Raw genomic sequence first — 24805 nt, 5'->3', positions numbered from 1 at the left:
AGTGTAAGGATAATTTATCCTCATCGCCAGATGTGAAGATGCATTTTTACAGACTTCATTAATGAACACAAAAGGCATTAATAAATAAGAATTGTCCTGGCTTTGGCTAGCTCACAAAATGTCTCTTTGCTTAAGAAACCCACTTACCATTAGGTGATCCACATCTGATTGATTGCACAGGCTATGTAATCCTTACTCTGCTGTGTTGCCCTTAAAAGGAAAATTGCCTCAGAAGGGGAAGCCAAATTTGTAATCTGAAAGGGCAGGAAAGAGATGGGGGGCCATTCTTCGTATGCTGCCCTTTGTTGATCGTGGGGCGGTCTCCCCTTAGACTGAACACCCACTTCCTTCCTACCTGCTCCCTGCCTTAAACCAATCTCCCCCCCCCCCCCCCACCCCATCCACATCGTCCCTCTCCCTAACATTCCCTAACCCTTCCAGCCCAAGACCCTGGACTGGCCTATTTTGGGGATCCTAGACCTTGGGCTGCACTCCTCACCTGCAATCCCGACAGCTGCCACTGATGCCTTTTTGGCACTGCCGAGACTAAGGGAGCTGCCGGCCAATTAGATGGTGAATGAGGGTCAAAGTCCCACTCTGCTCTCGTTAATGAGTCCTTCAGCGCTTGAGTGTAATTTTATACATAAAAACGGCAATGCTGTGTGTCAGAGACTTGATGCTAAACATGAAGTTGTGAGGATTGATCGATGAACATAATGAAAAGTTTACCTAGTTGAGCATTTATCCACTGTCCAAGCATTTAGAGTTCAAGTTGATTTACAATTGTTCACAAATAGCAATGAGGGATTGGTGGTTTTGTTGCAGGTCACAATTCCTGTTCATATTCACTTGACTCTTCTACTGTCTACCCTAGGGTCTATATTAACAGGTAAAAGATACAGAACAAGTGGTGAAACATATGCAAGAGAATAAAATCTAATATTTTAAGCCTTCCAGATAGAAACTGTGTTTCAATGGTGAACATTTTTAAAGCAGCTGGACAAAAAGTCTCATGAACAGATAGAATTATATTAATTTATCCATACAGTGATGGGGGAGGGATTTAAACATAATGGAGTTTGTATTTCAGAATTTATAATATTGTCAATTGTCACCTTTTAATTTGCAGCCTGACTGCACACTTGAATATGCACAATGGGCAGCGTTATAACCCCCTTGGGAGCTAAGGAATGTGCTCCATTTGATTTCCCCCTTAAACAGCCGAGTCGATATTAGGGCGGGTTAGCTTTTCTTTTATTCCTTATTGATGACCACAAATCAATCTCCGCTGCTGAACTTTGTATAAGTCGTTAAGAATTTTCTCAACCTCCCCGAACAACATTGTCACTGAGAATTAGTCATTAAGTATATGATACTGTTTGAGTATTGATATCACTCATGTGCAACTTGCAAATAGCAGGGAGAATTTGTGAGATTGATTTTCTGATATTTAATCAACTGGTGTAAGAACAGTGAATTCACATCTGAATTAGTAAGCACCAATATTAATGATGCCTATCAAGATCCTGAGCACAATATAACAGAAATTAAACAGAAACCTGTTTTGGGCGTGCTTAGCCAGGTATTCCAGTGCTCAAAATGTGACTCTTTCATTTCTGGAACTCAAAGAGTAACGCCCCGCTGCGGTGCACTTAAACCCATTTCCTGCACTGAGGATCAGAACTTGTTATGGTACCCTGATCTCTGAACACCCCCCCCCCCCCCCCCCCCCCACACCACCACGGCACCCAGAACTCCCCAACTTACCAATGAGGGGGTCCTCAATCCCTGGCTCCTCATAAGGGTAGGAATCCTTGGGCTTGATTCCTGGCGTGAGCAAGATGCCACCTGGGCACTTTGGCACTGGCACCCTGGCAATGCACCCTGGGCAATGCCAGGTGGCACCAGGGTTTCAGGGTACCATCCTGCCTAGAGCCCGACCGCCCAGGGGCCCCGATCACCTGGGACTGGGAGACACCCCCTCCAAGTGGCAGTATGCCTGGTCCATAGTGGTGGAGACCAGTGCTAAACGGCACCCACTCGGGGTCTCCAAGGCATGGGCATTGGATCCCATGCCTTGGGTAACTCCAGCGTGAACATATTCAAGCCAGACTGACTGCACGCTTGAATATGCACAATGGGCAGTGTTACAAGCCCCTTGGGGGCCAAAAACTGTGCTCCATTTGATTTCCCCTTTGCACAGCTGAGTTGGAATTGGGGCGGTGTTCCCCTTAACAAGGGAAAGCCACACCGTATAAAAACCATGACCTGGGTGGAGGTCATGGAGGGTGGCCCTTCGGGAGGGGACTTGAGAGTCTTTCTTGGTTTCGTGTACACCAGAGTAGATCGCGGCAGCCCTTATCTTAGAAAGTGTACTTCACAAAATAATATTTTGAAGCATGTCGATGATTGTTATGTAGGCAAATATGGCAGCTATTTTGCATCCATCAACATTCCACCAACACCAATGAGATGAAGGACCAATTACGAAGGACCAATTACGAGGAACATTAGCCAGGACGTTTGGAGAACTTACTGCTTTTCTTAAATAATGTGATTTTTCACACCCAAACAGTTGGTTTATCAACTTATACATAGGCCTCTAACAATATAGGTCCTTTCTCAATACTTCACTGAGGTTATAGATTAAGTGAAGCTTAACTGAGGCTGCAATCTCACTTAGAATTCTCACAAATGAGCCAAACCTCTATTCTCAAAAGATAAGTGAAGCAGGTAACAGAAATATTTTATCAATTATCTTTACATTCTTGTAATTCTAGTACAATCTGTGTGTAATGCTTCCACATTCTTGGAAGATATATTATGGTGAATTCGATGTATCTGGATTGAATTGTTTAGATCTGCTGGAGATCAGACTTGAGTAATTTAGTAAACTGGGGAATTCACTGAAGAAGCACACAGTAAGAACATGAACCAAATTTCTACTGCAATTATTAATCATTATGACAGTGGCTGCAACAAGCGTGTTCAGAGAAGTACAACAATTTACAGCTAAATAAAGCATTGACATCAATTCCAAACCATGTCTTAAAAGGATTTAATATTTATTCATCATTCTGAAGTAGTGTACCACATAGCTGAATTATACACTCAACTAGTTCTTTTTAATCACAGCTTAATAATCATGAACTCAGAATGAAGAGCAGTGTGACTAAGAAGTTAAATTCAATGGGTGGTACAGATGATTCTAAATCCAACGTGCCATGTCACGCACTGGTAAAGGTACAGGGTTTATGAGAGCTAAATTAATAGCTCCTGGAAATGATACAAGGATCACAATGTATGATTAACCCATCCCCATTGATTGCAATGCAGGCTGCATACTAACTTTGTGATGCCTACTTGTTTGAATCATCTCCACGTCCAGCCCAGCATTGCACGGTTCATTGGCTGGACACATCAGCTGGGAACCAAATCCATGAATGGTTAGCACCACTTAAAGCTAGCCTGAAGTTCTTAAAGTCAGCCCCCATCTCTTGAAAGGGAGGTGCTTTGTGCCTGGAGCAGGTGCTAGTTGAAGAGAATCTGACCTTGGAAAGAATGAGGAATGGCACAACAGGAGAGAAAGCAGGAATCAAGGTTTTAGAGATTTTGCTTGACGGTCAAAAGATGGTTGCAGCAGACAGCTGTGGAGGTTCATGCCAGGCGTTTAGCCCTGACGACCTGCAGGCAGTGTTGCAAAAAATTCAATGGCTGCACATGAGCAGTATTAGTCAGTAAATGCATCTTGAAATGCTATATCCAACCAACTGCACCAGTAACCTCAACCACAACTCAAATCATCATACCCTCATCACTCACATATTAACAATCCCAATGAATCCAGCCACATACCTAACATTCATATGTTGCAAGCCTCACATCCACATCTCATGCTGTCAGCTATTCAACCATGTCAGCTTCATCAGCCAAACAGATTGTGCAATACTCTTACACACTTCCCACTCTCTTGCAGGACAAGGTGGCATACAACCAAAGGCAGCAGAATCTAGCTGGAAGTGACCGATGCACCTGCATGTCCTAACCCCCATGGAGCAGACATTAGGGCATGGTCAGCAGTGGGGCTCAAACTGTCTGTAATATTGCATGGTTTCATTTATTAATTTGGTTTGGAATGTTTATTTTGGAGTGGCTTTTATTTATGTATTGTGGCCAAGAGGATACTGTGTTGATCAGTGACTTTCACTATCGGTGAATGGGGAATAGGATTGTGATAATGATACTGCATTCAGATGAGTTCTTCATGGACAGGCTGGGCAGAAATAATCTAGGTATGGGTTCCCTCTCCCTCCTTTTTTCTCCTTTTCCTCGTCTTACTCTTTCCCCAGCTCCTGACCTGTTCACTGTAGAGCTGGCGATGAGGACTGCCATCTTATGACTGTCAGTTTGTGCAACACACAGAAAACTACCACAAGTCTGGACACTGCTCTGGTGTGTGCTGCAGGGCTCCTCCAATGATGTCTGTACAGCAGAAGCATTGTTTAAATATGCCTATTAAAAATGTCCTATCGTTACACACTAGCTGGACATTGAGGGAGTGGTATCTGTTTCGGTTCCAGTATGGGCAAGGTTGATATGCGCGCCCACAAAGCGATGCAGTCAATGGCACCCTGCAGCATGTGGAAGCCTGTAAACCTAGTGGAGCCACGGATTCATTTTATCTACTTGACTCTGGCAAGCGAAAATGAAATGTAGTTGCTCTCTGTGAGTATAGAGTCTCAGATACCTGAACACCCTGGGCAGGTATGGCCTCTTGCTTGAGAGCACTTCTTTCCCCCCTCCTTCCCAGCCATCACCTAGCAGCAGCTTGTTCTGCTCTACATGCCATCTGGTCATTCTTCAAATCATGTTGTATTTCAATGTGAATGTCTATGAGTGCACCTATGTCTGGGAGCAACTGATTTTTACAGAATAGTAATTAAAAAATCACTCATTTTCATGAGTCAGCTTCAATGAAGTTACTGTGAAAAGCCCCTAGTCGCTGTGTTGTTCCTCGTGTCTTAATAAAGCTCGTAGTCTCAAATGTGGAGAAGATGCTTTATTGTGAATTCGTTCTCTCTTCAGAGCTTAACGTACGGCTACCTCAAATGCGACCTGCTTGTGTGTCTCTGCTGCTATCAGTTCTGCCTTCCGTGAAGTGTGTCCTCACTTCCTGTCCCGGTGTATTTATATGGCTCTCCCGTGCTCCCTCTAGTGTTTGCTCAGTTGTATTGTAGTTAACTTGTGATCACCACAGTCGCCACATTCCAGCGCCTGTTCAGGGAGACCAGTATGGGAATTGAACCCTCGCTGCTGGCATTGTTCTGCAATAGAAGCTAGCTATTTAGCCCATTGTGCTAAACCAGCCCCTAAAGTTAGCAAGAAGACCTCAGCATGTGTCACTGCATTTCCTGGCAACTTCTGTAACTTGAAACAACTATAGAAAACACCAAATACTTGTAGAATCATAGCAACAGCCAGAGTAAATCAATTAGAAACTGACTTGCAAGTAGTTGATAATTCCTTTAAATGGTGCCAGTGGGGTTTCCTTCCTGCTGGTGAATGCATGTTCAACTACGTGAGTTAAGAGAGGATGTTGACTGGAGCATTGAGACCCAAAATGGCAGCACTGGCATTAAATCTGTTCTGCATCCTGCTTGATGACCTGGGCCAGTATTCTCCCCTACCCGGTGGGGCGGGGGGTCCCGGCGTGTTGGAGTGGCTTGAACTACTCCGGCGTCGGGCCGCCCCAAAGGTGCGGAAGTCACCGCACCTTTAAGGACCAAGCCCTCACATTGAGGGGCTAGGCCCGCGCTGGAGTGGTTCCCGCTCCGCCGGCTGACGTGAATGGCCTTTGGCGCCACACCAGCCAGGGCTGAAAGCACTTCGCCGGCCGGCGTAAGTCCGCGTATCCGCCGGAGCATCAGCGGCTGCTGACGACATCCCAGCACATGCGCAGAGGGGTCTCTTCTGCCTCCGCCATGGTGAAGACCATGGCGAAGGCGGAAGAAAAAGAGTGCCCCCATGGCACAGGCCCGCCCGCCGATCGGTGAGTCCCGATCGCGAGCCAGGCCACCGTGGGGGCACCCCCCGGGGTTAGATCGCCCCGCGCCCCCCCCCCCCCAAAGACCCCGGCGCCCGCCCACGCCGCCAATCCCGCCGGTAAGGTAGGTGGTGGTCTAATTCACGCCGGCGGGAGAGGCTTGTCAGTGGCGGGACTTCGGCCCATCGCAGGCCGGAGAATTGCCGTGGGGGGCCCGCCGACTGGCGTTGCGCGATTCCCACGCCCACCGAATCTCGGTTGGCGGAGAATTCGGGACATGGCGGGGGCGGGATTGATGCCGGCCCCGGGCGATTCTCCGACCCGGCGGGGGGTCGGAGAATCCCGCCCAAGATCGGTCTGCTCTTTGTAATTCTAGCAGACGTTAGATTGCGTACTGTTAACAAATTGGTGAGGAAGAGTGGACTGGCTCCCCTTTAGTCAGCCTCCTTGGTTGTGCACAACAAAGATTTTTAAATTGATTTTCGCCGTTGGTATCTTTTCCAATTCCAGATGTACTTACTTTTAAATAAAGAGCCAACCAAAGCCGGTTTTCTTGAGTGAAAGAAAGAGCATGTTTGCTAACCACTAAACCTAAGGAAAAAAATAATAAAAGAAGCGAAGTTACACACCCACAGATGCCATAAGTAACGAAAAGTTAGAAGCCAAATAAAAATTAAATCAATATGCGGTTAGATTGTTAAACATTGTGGCCGTTTTAAGTTAGCTGGTTCCTTTAAAATCCCAGAGTTGAAGTAGATGTAGTTGCCTTTGTCAGAGATAATTTTCTTTTTAAATCTATAAGCTGTATTTTCTATAAATCAGATGTTCTTTCCAATGGAAATGCGCCATCTCCATGAATGTTTTTAGGTTGCTAAGAGATGGGGCTTTGCTTAACTTTTGTTTTTTGGAAATGTTTTTTATTGAGTTTTCATATTTTATATCCAACAAATTACAAATTATTAGAAAAAAAAACATGCAAAAATTAACATGTATATTTACAGGTAAGCATCTTCATAATAACAACTGTGGCCGCCCCCTTTAACCGGCATACATATTTTACATTCCCCAATATGGCCGAGGCAAATGTTTATAGGCATTTATTTACAATTTGGTTTTGGGCCTTAGCTTGCCATCAGACTGTCGCTTGCGGCTTTGTCCTTCCTTTTTTTTGGAATAATTTTTATTCAAGTTTTCAACAACAAATTTTATCACAACAGAGAAAAACAGTAACCCCTCCCCTCCAATACAAAAACAATAAATTAGCAAGAAAAATAAATAAGCATAAAACCATGAGAACAAACCCCCATAACGAATCCGTAGCCCCCCCCCCCCCCCCCCCCCCCCCCCCCCCAGCTACTTTCCCCCGATTCCCGTCCATTTTCCCCTGATTCTTGGCCACCCGACTATTCTTCCTCTTGTTCGTTGGCCACAAACAGGTCCCGGAACAATTGCATGAATGGCTCCCACGTTCTGTGGAAGCTGTCGTCTGACCCTCAGATGGCGAATTTGATTTTCTCCATTTGGAGAGATTCCGAGAGGTCGGACAGCCAGTCTGCAGCTCTGGGCGGTGCTGCTGACCTCCAGCCAAACAGGATTCTACGGCGGGCGATCAGGGAGGCAAAGGCAAGGGCGTCCGCCCTCCTCCCCAGGAATAGATCTGGCTGGTCTGAAACCCCGAAGACCGCCACTATCGGGCATGGCTCCACCCTAACCCCCACCACTTTGGACATAGCCTCGAAGAAGGCTGTCCAGTACTCCACAAGTCTGGGGCAAGACCAGAACATGTGGGCGTGGTTGGCCGGGCCTCTTTGGCACCGTTCACATCTGTCCTCCACCTCCGGGAAGAACCTACTCATACGGTTTCTTGTTAAGTGGGCTCTATGTACCACTTTTAGTTGCGTCAGGCTGAGCCTTGCGCACGTGGAGGTGGAGTTGACCCTATGCAGTGCTTCGCTCCAGAGTCCCCACCCTATCTCAATCCCCAGGTCATCCTCCTATTTCTTTCTTGTTGCGTCCAGTACGGTGTCGTCCCTTTCTACCAGTCGGTCATACGTGTCGCTACAGTTACCTTTCTCTAGGATACTTGCGTCCAGTAGGTCTTCCAGTAGTGTCTGTCATGGCGGTTGTGGGTACGTCCTTGTCTCCTTTTGTAAGACGTTTTTGAGCTGCAGGTACCGTAGCTCGTTCCCCCTGGCTAGCCGAAATATCTCTGTCAGTTTGTCCAGTGTTGCGATCCTGCCGTCCGTGTATAGGTCCCTGACTGCCAGTGTCCCCCCGTCCTGCCTCCACCTTTTGAAGGTGGCGTCGGTCAGTGCTGGTTTGAACCTATGGTTGTTGCAGATGGGAGCCTTGTCCGACGTTTTGGTCAGGCCAAATTGCTGCCGCAGTTGGTTCCAGGATTGGAGGGTGGCTGTCACCACTGGGCTGCTGGAGTGTTTTTTGGGTGGGGATGGGAGTGCTGCCGTGGCGAGGGCCCGGAGGTAGGTCCCCATGCAGGAGACCTCCTCCACACGCACCCACTCGGCTTCTGGCTCCTGGATCCATCGCCTTACTCGCTTGGCTGTTGCCGCCCAGTGGTAGAATTGTAGGTTCGGGAGGGTTAGCCCCCCCCGGATTTTGTTTTTTGTAGGACCGTCTTTGAGATCCTAGCATTTTTATCCCCCCCCCCCCCCCCCATACGAACGCCATGATAAGTTTGTCCAGCGCTTTGAAAAAGGCCTTGGGGATGTAGATCGGAATGGATCTAAACAGGAAGAGGAACCTGGGCAGTATGTTCATTTTGATCGTCTGGACTCTCTCCGCGAGGGAGAGTGGGAGTGTGTTCCATCTTTGCAGTGTCCCTTCCCTGCTTTTTGCCGCTGCGGAGAGAAAGGCCCCGACTTCGTTACCCTGTGGGAGCCCCTCTCCGTGCGACCGCTCCGCTCGCCGACCGGAAGTCGAGTCTCGGCTTTGCTTAACTTAAGAGATCGAGATAAATTACTGCTCCATTAACAGCTTTTTCAGACACTTCTGATTATATCTTCTGTCTAACTCTGGCTTGGCAAAACTAGTTCTTTAAACCCTGCTGTAGATGCATATTCCATAGGGATTTGATATCCATGTCTATATTAGTCATTGTTGAATAAGTAATGGCATATTGATGTTTCACTTCAGAAACTTTTGACACATTTCAAGACAGTAGAGATCAATGGGAGATGGGATGACTTAATCATCCTCAGAGGGTTTGAATGTCTGTTAGCTGTAAATCCTATCTAGCTAATAGTTTTCCATTGTCTTGATAGAGTTACATTTTATTAAAGCCTAACACTTTGCATGTTTACTACCTTCCTTTCAATAGTCATTTTTGAACTGGGCCTTGATACCCCCCAGGTGTGAAATACTATGCAACATGATAAGGCAGGTCTGCAGTGCAATCTATATAGGACTTTCCAGAAAGGTGGCCAGCATACAATACCAGACATCGAGTGACTTGTGGTAGCTATCTTTGATCAGTGTCTTTCTTTGTATTTTTGAAAATCAGATCCTCTTTAAATATTTCAATATATTTATGGTTAGCTGCTGATGTTATAGGTAGATCTCACTCAGTCACAACTTCTTTTTGTCATGACAACACAACCCTGTTTCCTCCTGTAATGATATGTATATATGTAGATAACTAAAGGGTTAATTATTCCATCTCAGTGTAACACAACCACTAGAGGGCACCACTGGATCCCACTATAAATAAGAACACTAGAGGATCTTGGTCTCTCTCTTCCAACCAGGAGTGACTAGGCAGTAGAGTGTAAGATAGATAGATCACAGCACAGTTTAGCACGTGTAGTTTGAATTTGTTAATACTTTAATATACATTACTTGATTACTAGTTATAGTTCTGTGGAGTGTACAAGCTCAATATTAATCAATTGTTACTCAATAAATTAGTTTGCTTTAAGTTGAAGCCTCGTGGTATCTTCAGAATCATACCATCAGACCTCCCACAGTCCAAAGATGTGCAGGTTAGGTGGATTGGCCATGCTAAATTGCTCCTTAGTGTCCAAAAGGTTAGGTGGGGTTACTGGGTTATGGGGACAGGGTGGAGGCGTGAGCTTAAGTAGGGTGCTCTTTCCAAGGGCCAGTGCAGACTGGATCGGCTGAATGGCCTCCTTCTGCACTGTAAATTCTATGATTCTAAGAACAACTGCACCAATATGTTGTCATGTGTGATTCACCCACTTGTGCATGTAATAATAATAATCTTTATTAGTGTTACAAGAAGGCTTACATTAACACTGCAATGAAATTGCTGTGAAAATCCCCTAGTCGCCACACTCCAGCGCCTGTTTGGGTACAATGAGGGAGAATTCAGAATGTCCAATTCATTTCACAAGCACGTCTTTCGGGACTTGTGGGAGGAAACCGGAGGAAATCCAAGCAGACACGGGGAGAACATGCCGACTCTGCACAGACAGTGACCGAAACCATGAGTTGAACCTAGGACCCTGGTGCTGTGAAGCCACAGTGCTAACCACTGTGCTACCGTGCACTGTGAATTCAATTTTGGGGCTCAAAGGACACTCGTAAATCCAAAAATCAGGTGTTAATGAAGCCAATCTCTTGCCGTATCATTGCACACCCCGTCAGATATAAAATTGCTGCTTCAGCACAGAGAGATGAGAGTGTCGAAGAATCGCACCCAAGAGGTTTTCAAAGACGGCTTCTACAGACAGCTCAGTGCATGTTCTCTGTTCAACCTCTGTGCTGCAGACAGCAATTTTAAGCTAACCTTTCCATCAGGACACTGATAGGATTGAGTGTTATGGTCTCACCAATTTTACACTCCATTGAAGTTTCATACTCAGTGAGTCAGGTTAAAATTGATGAGGGTCAAATGCTGAAACAAAAGGGAACCGAGAAAAGCACATATATATATTTGAAGTGAAAAAACTATCACCTTGACAAAAGTCCACTGATCTTAATGGAAGCCACAACTATATATCACCTCTCTACTCCCTTTCTCCACTGTTTCCTCCATGCACCACCACCCTCCACCCACCCCCGACCCACCAAATCCCTGCTGCCATTGCTTTACCTTGGAGAACTATTTGTGGCATTACTGCTAGTAGTAATGGTAGTAAGGAAATGGTTTTCGGTCATGGTAGCCATTAACAAATATGTTTAGAATATTATAGGTTCAAACAAAACGGGTTTTTTATTTGGTAATGTACAATAAATGCAGTCACTATATGGGAGAATAAGTGGAAAAGTTTGAAAAATCAGTTACTCTGTGAAAATATTACTCATACAATGTACCTGTGCAGTATCTTACACATTATCACAAAGCATGGTGATGTTATCTGCGAGGGTATCTTGAAACACCAGCTTATGAGGGTGTATATTTTTTTTTTACAGATTTACAGTGTGCAAGGAGGCCATTCGGCCCATCGAGTCTGCACCGGCTCTTGGAAAGAGCACCTACTTAAGCCCACGCCTCCACCCTGTACCTATAACCCAGTAACCCAGTAACCCCATCTAACCTTTTGGACACTAAGGAGCAATTTAGCATGGCCAATCCACCTAACCTGCACATCTTTGGACTGTGAGATGAAACTGGAGCACCCAGAGTAAACCCATGCAAACACGGGGAGAAAGTGCAAACTCCACACAGTCACCTGAGGCTGGAATTGAACCCGGACCCTGGAGCTGTGAGGCAGTTGTGAGGCAGCAATGCTAACCATTGTGCCACCGTGCCGCTGATGATTTGGCATGAGGAGACAAATGAAACCCCAGTGCGAGTAAATAGCCCAGTTGTCGGGGAACAATTATTAAACACTTTATTAAAGTAAACACAAATACACAGAAACAGGACGACCCTATTCTCTCTCAATGTAAGATGTATGAATGATTAAACACACTGGCCGGGATTCTCCGAGCCTTCGCGTCGAAATCGTGCTCGGCGCTGGGGTGGAGAATGGGACGTCAGACCTGCAATCAGGTCCGATGGCAGGACACGAACCTGCAGCAACCGAAGATTTGCTGCTAGTCATGCGTGCGTGGTCACGCAGCGCCGGTTGGGGGCCATTGAAAACGGCCTCCGCGGCGATTCTCCGCGATCGACCAGCCGAGTTCCCACCGGCGTGTTTCATGTATGGTTCCACCCGGCGGGAGTCCCGTGTCGCGGCTGCGGTGACCGTCCTGCTAGGGGCTGGGGGGATCGGTCTCTGGGGCGGGCCTCCACGATTGGCAGGCCGGCGATCGGGGGCCACCGAACGGCGGCGTGCGTGATCTGGGGGTGGGGGGACCTACCTTCTTCTGCGCCGGCCCACTGTTTGGATCGGCCATGTCATGCGGGGCCGGCATGGGAGCGGCTGTCGCGTGCATGCGCGGACCAGCGTCCGGCAGTGCAGGGCCGTGTATCGGTAGCCAGAGCTGCATGGAGCACTCCAGCGCCATTCTGGCCCCCTGTGGGCCACAGAATCGCTGGGCCAAGAGCCCGTTGACGCCCCGTGAAACACTCCGGTGTCTACTCTGGCGTCAACACTTAGCCGTTGTTTTGAAGATTTTCAGTCACTGTTTCTATAGAACATAACCCTTGTTATACAATAGATCTACAATACCTGAACTCTGTAAGACTTCCCCTGTCCCCAAACAACATCCAAATTGAATAACCAGCTAGTTACCGCACAATATAGGAATGATACTCAAATCTGGGAACTGTCTTTCTCCTGGTCCGGCGAAGATATTCTAAAACTACTTTTATGAAGGCTTTCTGCACTGCCCTGGCTCTAAGACCTAGATGCTTGTTTGCTATAACTGTGGCTCTCAGGCTTAGTGGCAAGAAACTGGCCTGTCTACTTTCTGAGACTGCGAGATAGCAACTGCCCCTCCTGGCTTTTCAGGGTCTGGGCAATTATACCTTTGTTGTTCTTTGATTATGTCTTCTGCATATTCGGTTGTCTGTACCCCCATCAAATTTGACTATACATTAATATATTTATAGCTCAGGAACCTTCCTAATCGTCTATAATCTGTTTCTCCTCCATAAGCTAATTACACTTGATTATTATCTAAACTGCTGTTCTAAACACGTTACCAGGAGACACATACGAATTGAGACCCTTCTGAATACTGTCTACTGCTGTCTCCAGGCAGGTTCATGACAAGATATCCTCCAAGTAAACTGAATTAAGGGTGATTTTACAATGTTTTGGTACATTTTTGAAGAGCACCTTCCTTACACACAAGAAAGACCTTCGATTTGGTGCCAACTTATAGTCTTGTTATTTGATCTTATCTGAAAGAGGTTGTGGTAAACAATATCTGTGCTACAATGTATCTCAATTTCCATGATTTGGGAATGGAAAATCAATTACCATCCCCAATCTCTGCTGAAATCTCTGCTGGACGTTGGTGAGGCCATGATTAGGCTTGTCCATGATACCTAAATTATATAAACATCTTGTCAACTCTCATTGCCAAGCCTCACACATGTATAATGATCATTCATGGAAAGTATTAAAGAGAGACTGATGCTAACAGAAAGTATGAGAAATGAGAAAATTAAACAAAAATTAACCATGTTTTAATGTTTTAGTCAGATTTTTATATTACTGGGAAAATAAAATGGTGCTATAATTACAGTAGTCCCCCGTTATACGGTTCGCGATATACGGTGGGGGGGCTTATGGACCCCAACTTACTTGCACTGGGACGGAGCTGGGGCAACTTCAGGTTTCCAGTCGGGGAGCGGATTATTTTTAGCAAACAAGCCTGCTGACAGCAGCGAGAGTGATGGGCTGCATTCAGGAAGGGGAACGCTTACTCGCGGGCATTGGGGAGTGGGCTCAGTTTTAAAGCTTGGATGTTGACATCTGCAGTCACTTGCCCTGTGGTCTCTGCTCCGCTTCGAACAGTCTGTACGCCTCCGGGCGCAGTGTTGCAAGGCTTTTTCTCTGTACTCCTTCAAAATGTGTGATGTCAAATCCTGTTTCTCAAATTACAGAATTCCTGCCTCCACACTTCTACCCTGCGTTGTTGCTGATGATACGTTTATATGCGTTTAGCTTAAGTTTATATAGTTTAAAATTCCAAATGACTGTTCGTATGAGTTTTGAATGATAAAATGATCCGCGGCTCGGATGTAACGCGGGTGGCTGTCTTGGACCCCAACACCCGCGTTATAACGGGGGACTACTGTATTGAACAGAATAGAGTATCATTAAAAAAGCAACGTCTTTCTTTTGAGAAAATGCTGGAAAATCGCAGCAGGTCTGGCAGCATCTGTAGGGAGAGAAAAGACCTAACATTTTGTGTCCTGATGACCCTTTGTCAAAGCTTTGTCAGCTCTTTTCTCTCGTACAGATGCTGCCAGACCTGCTGAGAGTTTCCTGCATTTTCTCTTTTGGTTTCAGATTCCAGCATTCGCAGTAATTTGTTTTTATCCAATGTCTTCCTTTTAACTATTTTCAGATATAAATGCTCAAGCACGGAAACTGCAGAGGAACCGGGCAAAAGGCAACCTTTCAACAATGTCTGGCTACAGATATAAATTAGCCCCTCTTCGACGCAGCATCAGTGAAACGAGCCTCAATATCACTGAAGATCAGGGGGAGGAACAACAGAGGCTTTATTCAACGCTGCCTGGGCTGGCTGGTAGGAGGGTCAGCCGCTGCAGAAAGGACAGAGTTTGCGGCACAAACAATAAAGTGAAACAAGAAAGTAGCATCCACCAGGTCCCTCACCTTCTACTTCTTCAGGGATATAACCATCAGAATGTAAGAGCAACCAGCACACTTCTGTACAATATTCCTTCAGGACTTTTTAACATCTGAGCTAGAAGAATACACTTAATAGTGAAAAGTTACTATTTTTGGGTGGGTGCATTGGACTTCTCCACAAACATTTGGGGATTCTCCGGTCTGCCAGCCCCATTTTCCTGGGCGGCGCAGCCTCGCTGTCAGTGGAATTCACTGTTCCTGCCACCTGCCAATGGGATTTCCCATTGTGGCCACATCACACTACCCAGAAACCCTGGGCATGGGAGCGCTGCCGGGGCAATGGAGAATTCTATCAGCGTAGAATACACCCGTTGATCTTTTCAACGCAAACAGCAAATATTTACATGACCCGTAGAAAGAAATGAGTAAGAGATAAATATTTAACTGTGCATACTGGGTATTTGTCTAGTTAGCAACTAGAATTCTGAAGCACAGAGATCACAACATTTTACTGGATTAATACTAGGTTGTGATCTTTTGCTGAGATAGGGGGTGATTAGTCATTCCATTGGATAGTAAAGTTGATCCAGTGAAGATGGTAGGGTCAGGAGCAGAACTATGTCTCAATGATCAGCCATAACTTTGTGAGGACTTCCTTACTCAGTGCTTCCTCAGTCAGCCTGACTTTGTACTTATCTTGGGCTGGCATGGGGGAAGGAAATAGGATAATGATTTGTGATCTCTTAAGACCCTAATTAGATGCTCTATATAGTGGTCGAAGGAAGGGAATGCTTGCAAAGGCCCCCATTTGTCTGCTTGGTCACTTAAAAGTAAGCTATGTGCTAGGTTGATCCGTATTCTAGCAGTAAGCATTTGGGGTTGATAAGAGTGGAAAACTGCAGAAACTGTGGCGGGAGGGTTATTTTCTCAACATTAATTTTCTCCATCAGTGGAGTGATTGAGTTGTCATGTTTGCTTGGAAACAGGGGCGGCACGGTGGCGCAGTGTTTAGCATTGCTGCCTCACAGCGCCGAGGACCCGGGTTCGATATCGGCCCCGGGTCACTGACCGTGTGGAGTTTGCACATTCTCCCCATGTTTGCGTGGGTCTCACCCCCACAGCCCAAAGATGTGTAGGTTAGGTGGATTGGCCAGGCTAAATTGTCCCTTAATTGGAAAAAAATAATTTGGTACTCTAAATTTATAAATGAAATGCTTGGAAATGACAATACTTTCAGTTTCACCCCAATATGGACTGTTGAAATAAATTGCATTTCAGAAACTAAAGTCTGTGCTACCTTCCATGAAAATTAGGATAAGAATCCCATTTTTTAAAATTCATTTACGGGATGTGAGCATTGCTGGCTAGGCCAGAATTTATTTCCCATCCCTAATTGCCCTTCAGAAAGTGGTGGTAAGTTGCCTTCTTGAACCGCTGCAGTCCTTGAGGTGTAGGTACACCCATTGTGTTGTTTAGGGAGGGAGTTCCAGGATTTTGACCCAGTGACAGTGATGGAACGGCGATATATTTCCAAGTCAGGGTGGTGAGTGACTTGGAGGGGAACCTCGAGGTGGTGGGGCTCCCAGGTATTGCTGCTCTTGTCCTTAAAGGTGGTAGTGGTCATGGGTTTGGAAGGTGCTGTCTAAGGAACCTTGGTGAGTTCCTGCAGTGCATCTTGTCGATGGTGTACACAGCTGCCACTGTTCGTCCATGGTGGCAGGTTTGAATGTTTGTGGAAAGAGGAGCAACCAAGCGGGCTGCTTTGTCCTGGATGGTGTTGAGCTTCGAGAGTGTTGTTAGAGCTGCACTCATCCAGGCAAGTGGAGAGTATTCCATTACACTCCTGACTTGTGCCTTGTAGATGATGGACAGGCTTTGAGGGATCAGGAGGTGAGTTAATTCCTGTAGGAGTCCTAGTCTGTTACCTGCCCTGGTAGCCACAATATTAATATGGCTAGTCCAGTTCAGTTTCTGATTAATGGTAACCCCCAGAATGTTGATTGTGGGGAATTCAACGATGATAATAACGATCATATAGTGTTCAATTCTGGTCGCCACACTACCAGAAGGATGTGGAGGCTTTAGAGAGGGGGCAGAAGAGATTTACCAGGATGTTGCCTGGTATGGAGGGCATTAGCTATGAGGAGCGGTTGAATAAACTCGGTTTGTTCTCACTGGAATGACGGAGGTTGAGGGCGACCTGATAGAGGTCTACAAAATTATGAGGGGCATAGACAGAGTGGTTCGTCAGAGGCTTCTCCCGAGGGTAGAGGGGTCAATTGCTAGGGGGCATAGGTTTAAGGTGCAAGGTTGAGAGTAGATATACGAGGCAAGGTTTTTACACAGAGGATAGTGGGTGCCTGGAACTCGCTGCCAGAGGAGGTGGTGGAAGCAGGGACAATAGTGACATTTAAGGGGCATCTTGACAAACATGAATAGGATGGGAATAGAGGGATACGGACCCAGGAAGTGTAGAAAATTGTTGTTTCGTCGGGCAGCATGGTCGGCACGGGCTTGGAGGGCCGAAGGGCCTGTTCCTGTGCTGTACTTTTCTTTGTTCTTTGTTCTTATAATGCCATTGAATGTTAAGGGGCGATGGTTAGATTCTCTCTTGTAAAGGCGACACAGTGGCGCAGTGGTTCGCAGTGCTGCCTTACGGCACCGAGAACCTGGGTTCAATCCCGGTCCGAGGTCACTGTCCATGTGGAGTTTGCACATTCTCTCCGTGACTGTGTGGGTCTCACCCCCACAACCCAAAGATGTGCAAAGATGGTGGAACAGCCACGCTAAATTGCCCCTTGAAAAAAATAAAATCCTCTTTTGCAGGAGGTGGTCATGGTCTGGCACTTGTGTGGCGTGAATGTAAGTTGTCATTTCACTTACTTGAAAGAGCACATTACAAAATTGCTTCCTGATAAATATAGTCTCAAACCCAGTGTCCTTGTGTGGTTGGATGCCAAGTCTCACTGCCAAAGTAAGCTTCATAATAATGACAGGGATGTAACACTGGAAATGCTAATTACACCACTACCTACAAACATAACGTTAATATTAGTTAATATTGGACACTTTTAAAATTTTATTTCCCATGGACAAATCCTGACGCGGGTTTCAATATATTTTGATGGCATGCTTATTAATCTTAATACACAGACACAATTTTATACACGTTGAGGTTAACAATTTATCGTGACAGATTTGCAGGTCCAAATTGCATGTTGTTGCAGGAAGACCCCTCATAGTCTAAACGCCTATTTAAAGTACGTTGATGGTATTTGAGTTTCTGAGGTGATCGGAAGACCTCCTGCGTCCACTACTTCCATAGTGGCATTAATTGGGAGAGTGAAGAAAAAAAATCAAGATAATTAAACAACTAATTTAACTGATATCCTTCTACATTGCAAGGGTTTATTGTTAAAAACCCTCACATTTCATTCTTTACTTTGGGAAAAATGTTTCTGTTCAGTTTAAAAAGAAGTGGAATTGTAGTTATAAACATGCTGATCCCAATCAGGATGTACTTAAAATCATTTACTTGATAGAACATTAGATAAAGGACTTTACTCACCACTGGCTATTTGGCTTGATACAATGATTAAAAAGATAGACGGAAGATTTTTCTGACCCTCAGGGTGTTCCTCTTAAAAGACATTTTGCTGCAATTGCTTTAGTTGGCTTGGCTGTAACGCTAGAACTCTGCTTTTGAACTCATGAGTGAGAATGTGAAACATGCAGCCTCTGGGTTTTGTTTTTACAGGATTGTTTGGTGTATCCTCTAGATTATGAAAAGCAAATTGTTGGACAAGAAACGGCCTTGGCAAAGCCCAATATATGTTTGTCATCACCCGACATCCTTTCTATGCACTGCAAAATCAAACGGATTAAGCGGTCAAATAAATACAGTCACTGTGCTGAGGAACAGACTATATTGGAACCATCCCCGAATGCCTACATTTTACTAAACTGCATACCAACGGAAGGACCAGCACAACTCAGGCATGGCGACCTAGTTGGATTTGGACAGCATTATATTTTTCTCTTCAAAGATCCTTCGGGTGCCAAAAAGCTGCCAACCCACACGTTTTCTATGCTGAGGCATTTGCACCACTTGCCTGAAAACACAAGTAGCCGGAGAGTTCCCGTCTGTAGAATGTGTGGCTCTGTTATTAAGAATGGTTCGACAAGCAAGCACAAAATTCCCAACCCTTCTGCAAACAGCAGCAACAGTATTCAGAAAAAGAAGCTGCAACTCGAATACGAAGGGGCCTTTGAAGATGTGCTGATCAATAAAATCTTGACCCTTATCGAACCCAGTGGAGATGACCACAAACTGACTCCAGCTTGCTTGCTGTGTCTGTGTCTCCAGCACTCAGCTACTACCTTCAAGTCAGGTGATTTTATGAAGCTCCTTCTGAAGATTGTGAACAGAATACAAGCTATATCGTTGGTTAGTATCCTGTTACCTAATATTGGAGTTATAATTATATTTCCATTTATTAGGTGCTTTAATATAATCTTAACAACTTGCACTTATGTAAAACCGGTAACATAGTTAAACATCCCACGGTATTCACATAAAAGGGTGGCACGGCGATGCAGTGGTTAGCACTGCTGACTCACGCCGCTGAGGACCCGGGTTCAATCCTGGCCCCGGGTCACTGTCCTTGCGGAGTTTGCACATTCTCCCCGTGTCTGCGTGAGTCTCAGCCCCACATCCCAAAAATGTGCAGGGTAGGTGGATTGGCCATGCTAAATTGACCCTTAATTGGGAAAAAAAAATTGGATACTCTAAATTTATTTTAAAAAAGGTATTCACATGAGTGTATTCAGCCAAATTTTGACATGCATTCAAATTAGATTTTAGAACTGATGGTCAAAAGCTGAGACAAAAAGTCTTAAGGTCTTAAGACACTTCTTTAAAAAGGAGACTGAGGAGAGAGGTGGAGAGATTGAGGAAGGGTTTATAACCGGAGCTGCTGGATCTCAAAGCACTTAATTGTTGTTTGGAGTTTAATCATTTTTGCTCTCCAGTTATACTCATCTTCAAAAGGAGCATTACATTTGTTAAAATATTTGTATTCAACAAAGTTTTGCACCGGTTATTTGTTTCAAGTTTCTGTATTTTTAATCTGTGCCCTCCCCAATCATCCAATATATAAAGAGTTATATGGCTCTTCAATGTTGGTTTGGTGTGTTTCACATATTCACAGCCAATTAATTTGAAGTGTGGTCATCATTATTATTATGTAGCTAAATGTCAACTGCAAGATTCCACAAACAGCAAATGAGATGATGACCAGCTAATTAGATTTTCTTTGGCGATGTTTTGAATATTAATTTCTGGCCTTGGAAATTTCTCTGCTCCTTTTTGAATAAAGTCATAGGATCTTTTACATTCACTTGAAAAGGTAAATGGGGCTTTGGTTTAACATCTCACTCGAATGTTGGAGGAAGCAATTGTGCAACACTCTTTCATTACTACATTGAAGTGGTGCACCATCTGATTTAGCAATGTAAATTAATGATGTACAGTGATGTATAAGCTACCTATGATTTGTGGATGTGCTTGCTGGGCTAACTAGTTAGATTGATTGTTCAGAGGGTAAAGAGGCTGTAACATATTAGAGGATAGAGCCCAAATTGACAGTAGTAGATACTCAGTATATTAAAACAAAATCTTCATAGTTTAAGCACATGCACAGTGGCTTGTTGAATGTAGTCTTGAGATGATTGCTTCATGTAGATACACAGTCTGAGCGGAGGGTGTCCATCAGACCAGGCCAACCGCAATCCATAGCCAGTAGTCAGTGCTAACTATGCTTGTGTTAATGTAGCAGACTGGTATGAATTATAAGCCCTCTTTGCAGACATATCTATGGGAGCAATTTTAACTTTGGATGATACTGTAGAATGGGTAATATCAACATAATGGAAATGAAAAATGGGAAAGGAATATAGCTAAATTATATATCATCCAAAGTCAAAATTATGACCATTTATACTAATGGACACAACCATAAAAACACAATATCCAAGGGAGGGAGGTTGTCAGAGCATGTTCATGATTGACCATCCACCCAACTTATTATTAATGGACATCAGCAGTAGAACTGCCACTTTCACTGGCGATTCAGATATTTCCCATCTGGCTTCAGCTTAACCTGCAAATCAGTTCCCTAATATTTATGTGGTCCTAGCTGGACAGTCTACCCCTGCACTGTGCTGGTTAACCGCATGGTCTTACAGGACAGTTTGAACTAATTAGACTCTAACACTTGGCAGGGCTCTAAGCTTTGGTTGATACTACTTTTTTGCCTAAGCTATCTGGAAAGTTGTGTTTGTGTGTAAGGAAAGACCACACACTCGTGTAGAAACTTTATTCTACGGATTTCTCATTTTGGTATGGTGAATGTTTTTGTTCATCTTGACATAACTTGTCCAAATAAAAATTGTGGAAAACAGTGTGAATGGGAAAACCCATTAGACGGGACAAATTGTCTCTTACATGATCACAACCTAAACAGAGTATCACGTAAGTTGCTCATTTATAATTAAGTAAAATTGAACCCATTAAGAACCCAGATATTCTGAAACCGCATATTCCAATGTAACTAATTAGATACATTTCCTCCCAGGATAAAATGACAACCCAAACTATAATTAAATATCTGGTAACTTATTTTTAAAAATAAATTTAGAGTACCCAATTATTTTTTCCAATTAAAAAGCAATTTAGCATGGCAAATCCACCTACCCTGCACTTCTTTTTGGGTTGTGTAGGTGAAACCCACGCAGACAAGGGGAGAATGTCCAAACACAGTGACCTGGGCTCAGAATCGAACCTGGATCCTCGGTACCATGAGGCAGAAATGCTAACCACTGTGCCACCATGCTGCCCCTTGGTATCTTTTTTTCTAATATGTTCTATATAAACCTCCCAAATTCTTTATTAGTTTGCATTAATTTTATGAATTAATCTACATCATTTTATGAATTAATCTACATATTTTGAGATTTCATTTTTGTTGCTTATTCAAATAAGCAACTTGCGATTTCTGTACTACCCAATATATATATGTTTCTACCAGTGTGAATGAATTAATTACCTCTTACATGGTATCTCTGCCTCTAAAGCACATGGGCCTAGAAGTATGGCAGCATCCAGAGCACTAGTAGCCCACACTCAAGTGGGGAGGTTGAAAATGCACAGGGCTTTGAGCCTCAGACCTCGTTATCATGTAGAAGATGGAGTGGCAAGAACTTACACTGGCCCTGTGTGGTGGTATGATTTGCATAGCTGTCTGCCATTGGTGCAGAACACCGGCTTACCATTGGCCCTGGTCGGTCATGTGCCAATCGACCGATTGGTTGAGACCAGTCATGTGACGGCTCTCCGATTGGTCGAGAGGCTGAGTTAACCACGCCTCCATATCGAGGTATAAATAGTCGGAACGCCCGGCGGTCGTCCATTTACTGTAGTCGACTACAGGGCTAACTTCTAGCTTATTAAATCCTAACTTTTGTACAGCAACTCGTCTCGCGTTCGATTGATGGTTCATCAATTTAATAAGCTAGAATTTTGAAGATGAAGCTCCGGATCAAGCCCGAATGCCTCCGCATCAGCCCGCAAACTCAGAACGCTTCAGAAATTTTTCAACATTGGCTGGCATGTCTCGAAGGATACCTGGCGTCTACAAACAGCCCCCCCACCATGGCACAGAAGCTTCACATCCTCCACTCCAGCGTGGGCACGGCAGCCTACGCGATGATCAGGGAAGAGAAAGATTATGATGCGGCCATGCTTAAACTGAATGGACAGTTTCTTAAACCAGTCAACAGAGTATTCGCCCGACATCTGCTGGCCACCAGACAACAGCTCCCCGGTGAGTCATTAGACCAATTTTACCAGGCCCTCGCTATCCTGGGGAGGAATTGCTCCTGCCTCCAAGTTTCAGCCACGGAGCACATGGAACTGCTGATCAGAGATGCTTACGTGGCTGGGATGCAGTCCCCCGCTATCTGCCAGCGGATGCTGGAGAAAGACGACCTCAGCTTAACTGAGGCACGGACTCTCTCCACCTCCCTGGAGGTCGCCGATTTAAACGCCCGCGCCTATGTCCCCAGCCGCGCTGCACCACCCTGGGCCTCCTGGCACGCTTCCCCACCGCCATCCGCCGCTCCCGACCTCCCTCAGGCCTGCGCCGCGGGACGCCCTGACAAGTCCACGGGGCCCCGCTGCTATTTTTGTGGCTTCGCGAAACACCCTCGCCTGCACTGCCCAGCCCGCTCCGCCCTCTGTAAGAGCTGCGGGAAGAAGGGCCACTTCTCCTCCGTCTGCCAGGCCAAATCGGTCGCTGCTGTACCGCGCTGCGACCGGGGATCCCCCCCTCCGGGCCCTTGCTGGCCCCTCCAGTACGCCGCGCTGATCTCTTCCCCCCCCCCCGCCCCCGGGGCCCTGCGCCCGGCCTGCGCACCTCCCCCTCTCCTCCGGGCCCTTCCGGGCCCCTCCAGCGCACCGCGCAACTCTCTCCTCGCCGCCCCCGGGCCCCTCCGCCTTGCCTGCGCGCCACTCTGCCCCAGCCCCCAGCCGCTCCAGTCGGCCCGCCGGCACCGCTAACTCCACCCCCTCAACCACGAGGGCCCCGCGGGCGCCGCCATCTTGGGGCGCCAACTCCACGTGCGGGTCCTGGGCGCCGCCATCTTGGGGCGCCGACTCCACGTGCGGGTCCTGGGCGCCGCCATCTTGGGGCCCCGACTCCACGTGCAGGTCCTGGACGCCGCCACCTTGGGGCCCCGACTCCACGTCCGGGTCCTGGGCGCCGCCATCTTGGGATCCCGACTCTGCATGCGGATCCTGGGCACTACCTTCCGGGACTGGCACGCAAGATTCTTCCAACACCTACTCGGCCGACGACGACTGCGACGATGGCTCTTCTCCACGGCCCGCGGCCATTGAATTTGACCAGTCACGACTACGCACGCTCTCCAAAACGACAATGCTGATCCACCTCAACGGCCACGAGACGGGCTGCCTGCTGGACTTCGGGAGCACGGAAAGCTTCGTTCACCCTACCACGGTAAGACGCTGCGCGCTCCCTGTCCATCCTGTAAAACACAAAATCGGGTTAGCCTCAGGTTCGCACTCCATCCGCATCACCGGCTGCTGCATCGCGGACCTCACGGTCCAAGGGAAGGTTTTAAAAAATTACAAACTCCTTGTCCTCCCTGACCTTTGCGCACCGGCACTCCTATGACTGGACTTCCAGTGTAACCTGCAGAGCTTGACCTTCCAATTCGGCGGCTCTATACCCCCCCCTCACTGTCTGCAGCCTCGCGTCCCTCAAAGTGGACCCCCCCTCCTTGTTTGCTAATCTCACCCCCGATTGCAAACCCGTCGCCACCAGGAGCAGACGGTACAGCGCCCAGGACTGGCCCTTCATCAGGTCCGAGGTCCAGAGGTTGCTGAAGGAAGGGGTCATCGAGGGCAGCAACAGTCCCTGGCGAGCCCAAGTGCTGGTGGTCCGGACTGGGGAGAAAAACCGGATGGTCATCGACAAGAGCCAGACCATCAACCGGTTTACGCAACTGGACGCGTATCCTCTCCCCCGTATTTCCGCCATGGTAAACGATATCGCGAAATACAAAGTCTTCTCCACTGTGGACCTTAAGTCCGGTTACCACCAGCTCCCCCTCCGCTCGAGTGACCGCAAATACACCGCGTTTGAGGCAGATGGGTGCCTCTACCACTTCCTTAGGGTTCCATTTGGTGTCACAAATGGGTCTCGGTCTTCCAACGGGAGATGGACCGAATGGTCGACAAGTACGGATTACGGGCTACCTTCCCGTATCTTGATAATGTCACCACCTGCGGCCACGATCAGCAGGACCATGACACCAACCTCCAGAAATTCCTCCAAACCGCAAAACTCCTTAACCTCACATACAATAAGGATAAGTGCGTGTTTAGCACCGACCGTCTAGCCATCCTCGGCTACGTAGTGCGTAACGGAGTGATAGGCCCCGACCCCGAACGCATGCGCCCCCTGATGGAACTCCCTCTCCCCAA

The 24805-nt window shown here is 46.4% G+C and overlaps 1 protein-coding gene across 1 annotated transcript in view; it reads left to right on the top strand.

Annotated features, from left to right (window-relative positions):
• Nucleotides 1-24805, top strand: part of radil (Ras association and DIL domains) — a 192916-nt gene that overhangs the window by 46282 nt on the left and 121829 nt on the right. Inside the window, exons 3-4 of the mRNA XM_038821032.1 lie at nt 14492-14796; nt 18497-19186. Coding sequence (XP_038676960.1) covers nt 14492-14796; nt 18497-19186 — 995 coding nt within the window. The remainder of the gene's footprint in view (nt 1-14491; nt 14797-18496; nt 19187-24805) is intronic.

Source organism: Scyliorhinus canicula, chromosome 15, assembly GCF_902713615.1.
Source record: "Scyliorhinus canicula chromosome 15, sScyCan1.1, whole genome shotgun sequence".
In the NCBI taxonomy this organism is placed as follows: Eukaryota; Metazoa; Chordata; class Chondrichthyes; order Carcharhiniformes; family Scyliorhinidae; genus Scyliorhinus; species Scyliorhinus canicula.
Note: the sequence above shows the minus strand (reverse complement) of the source record. Positions and strands in the feature narration are given on the sequence as shown.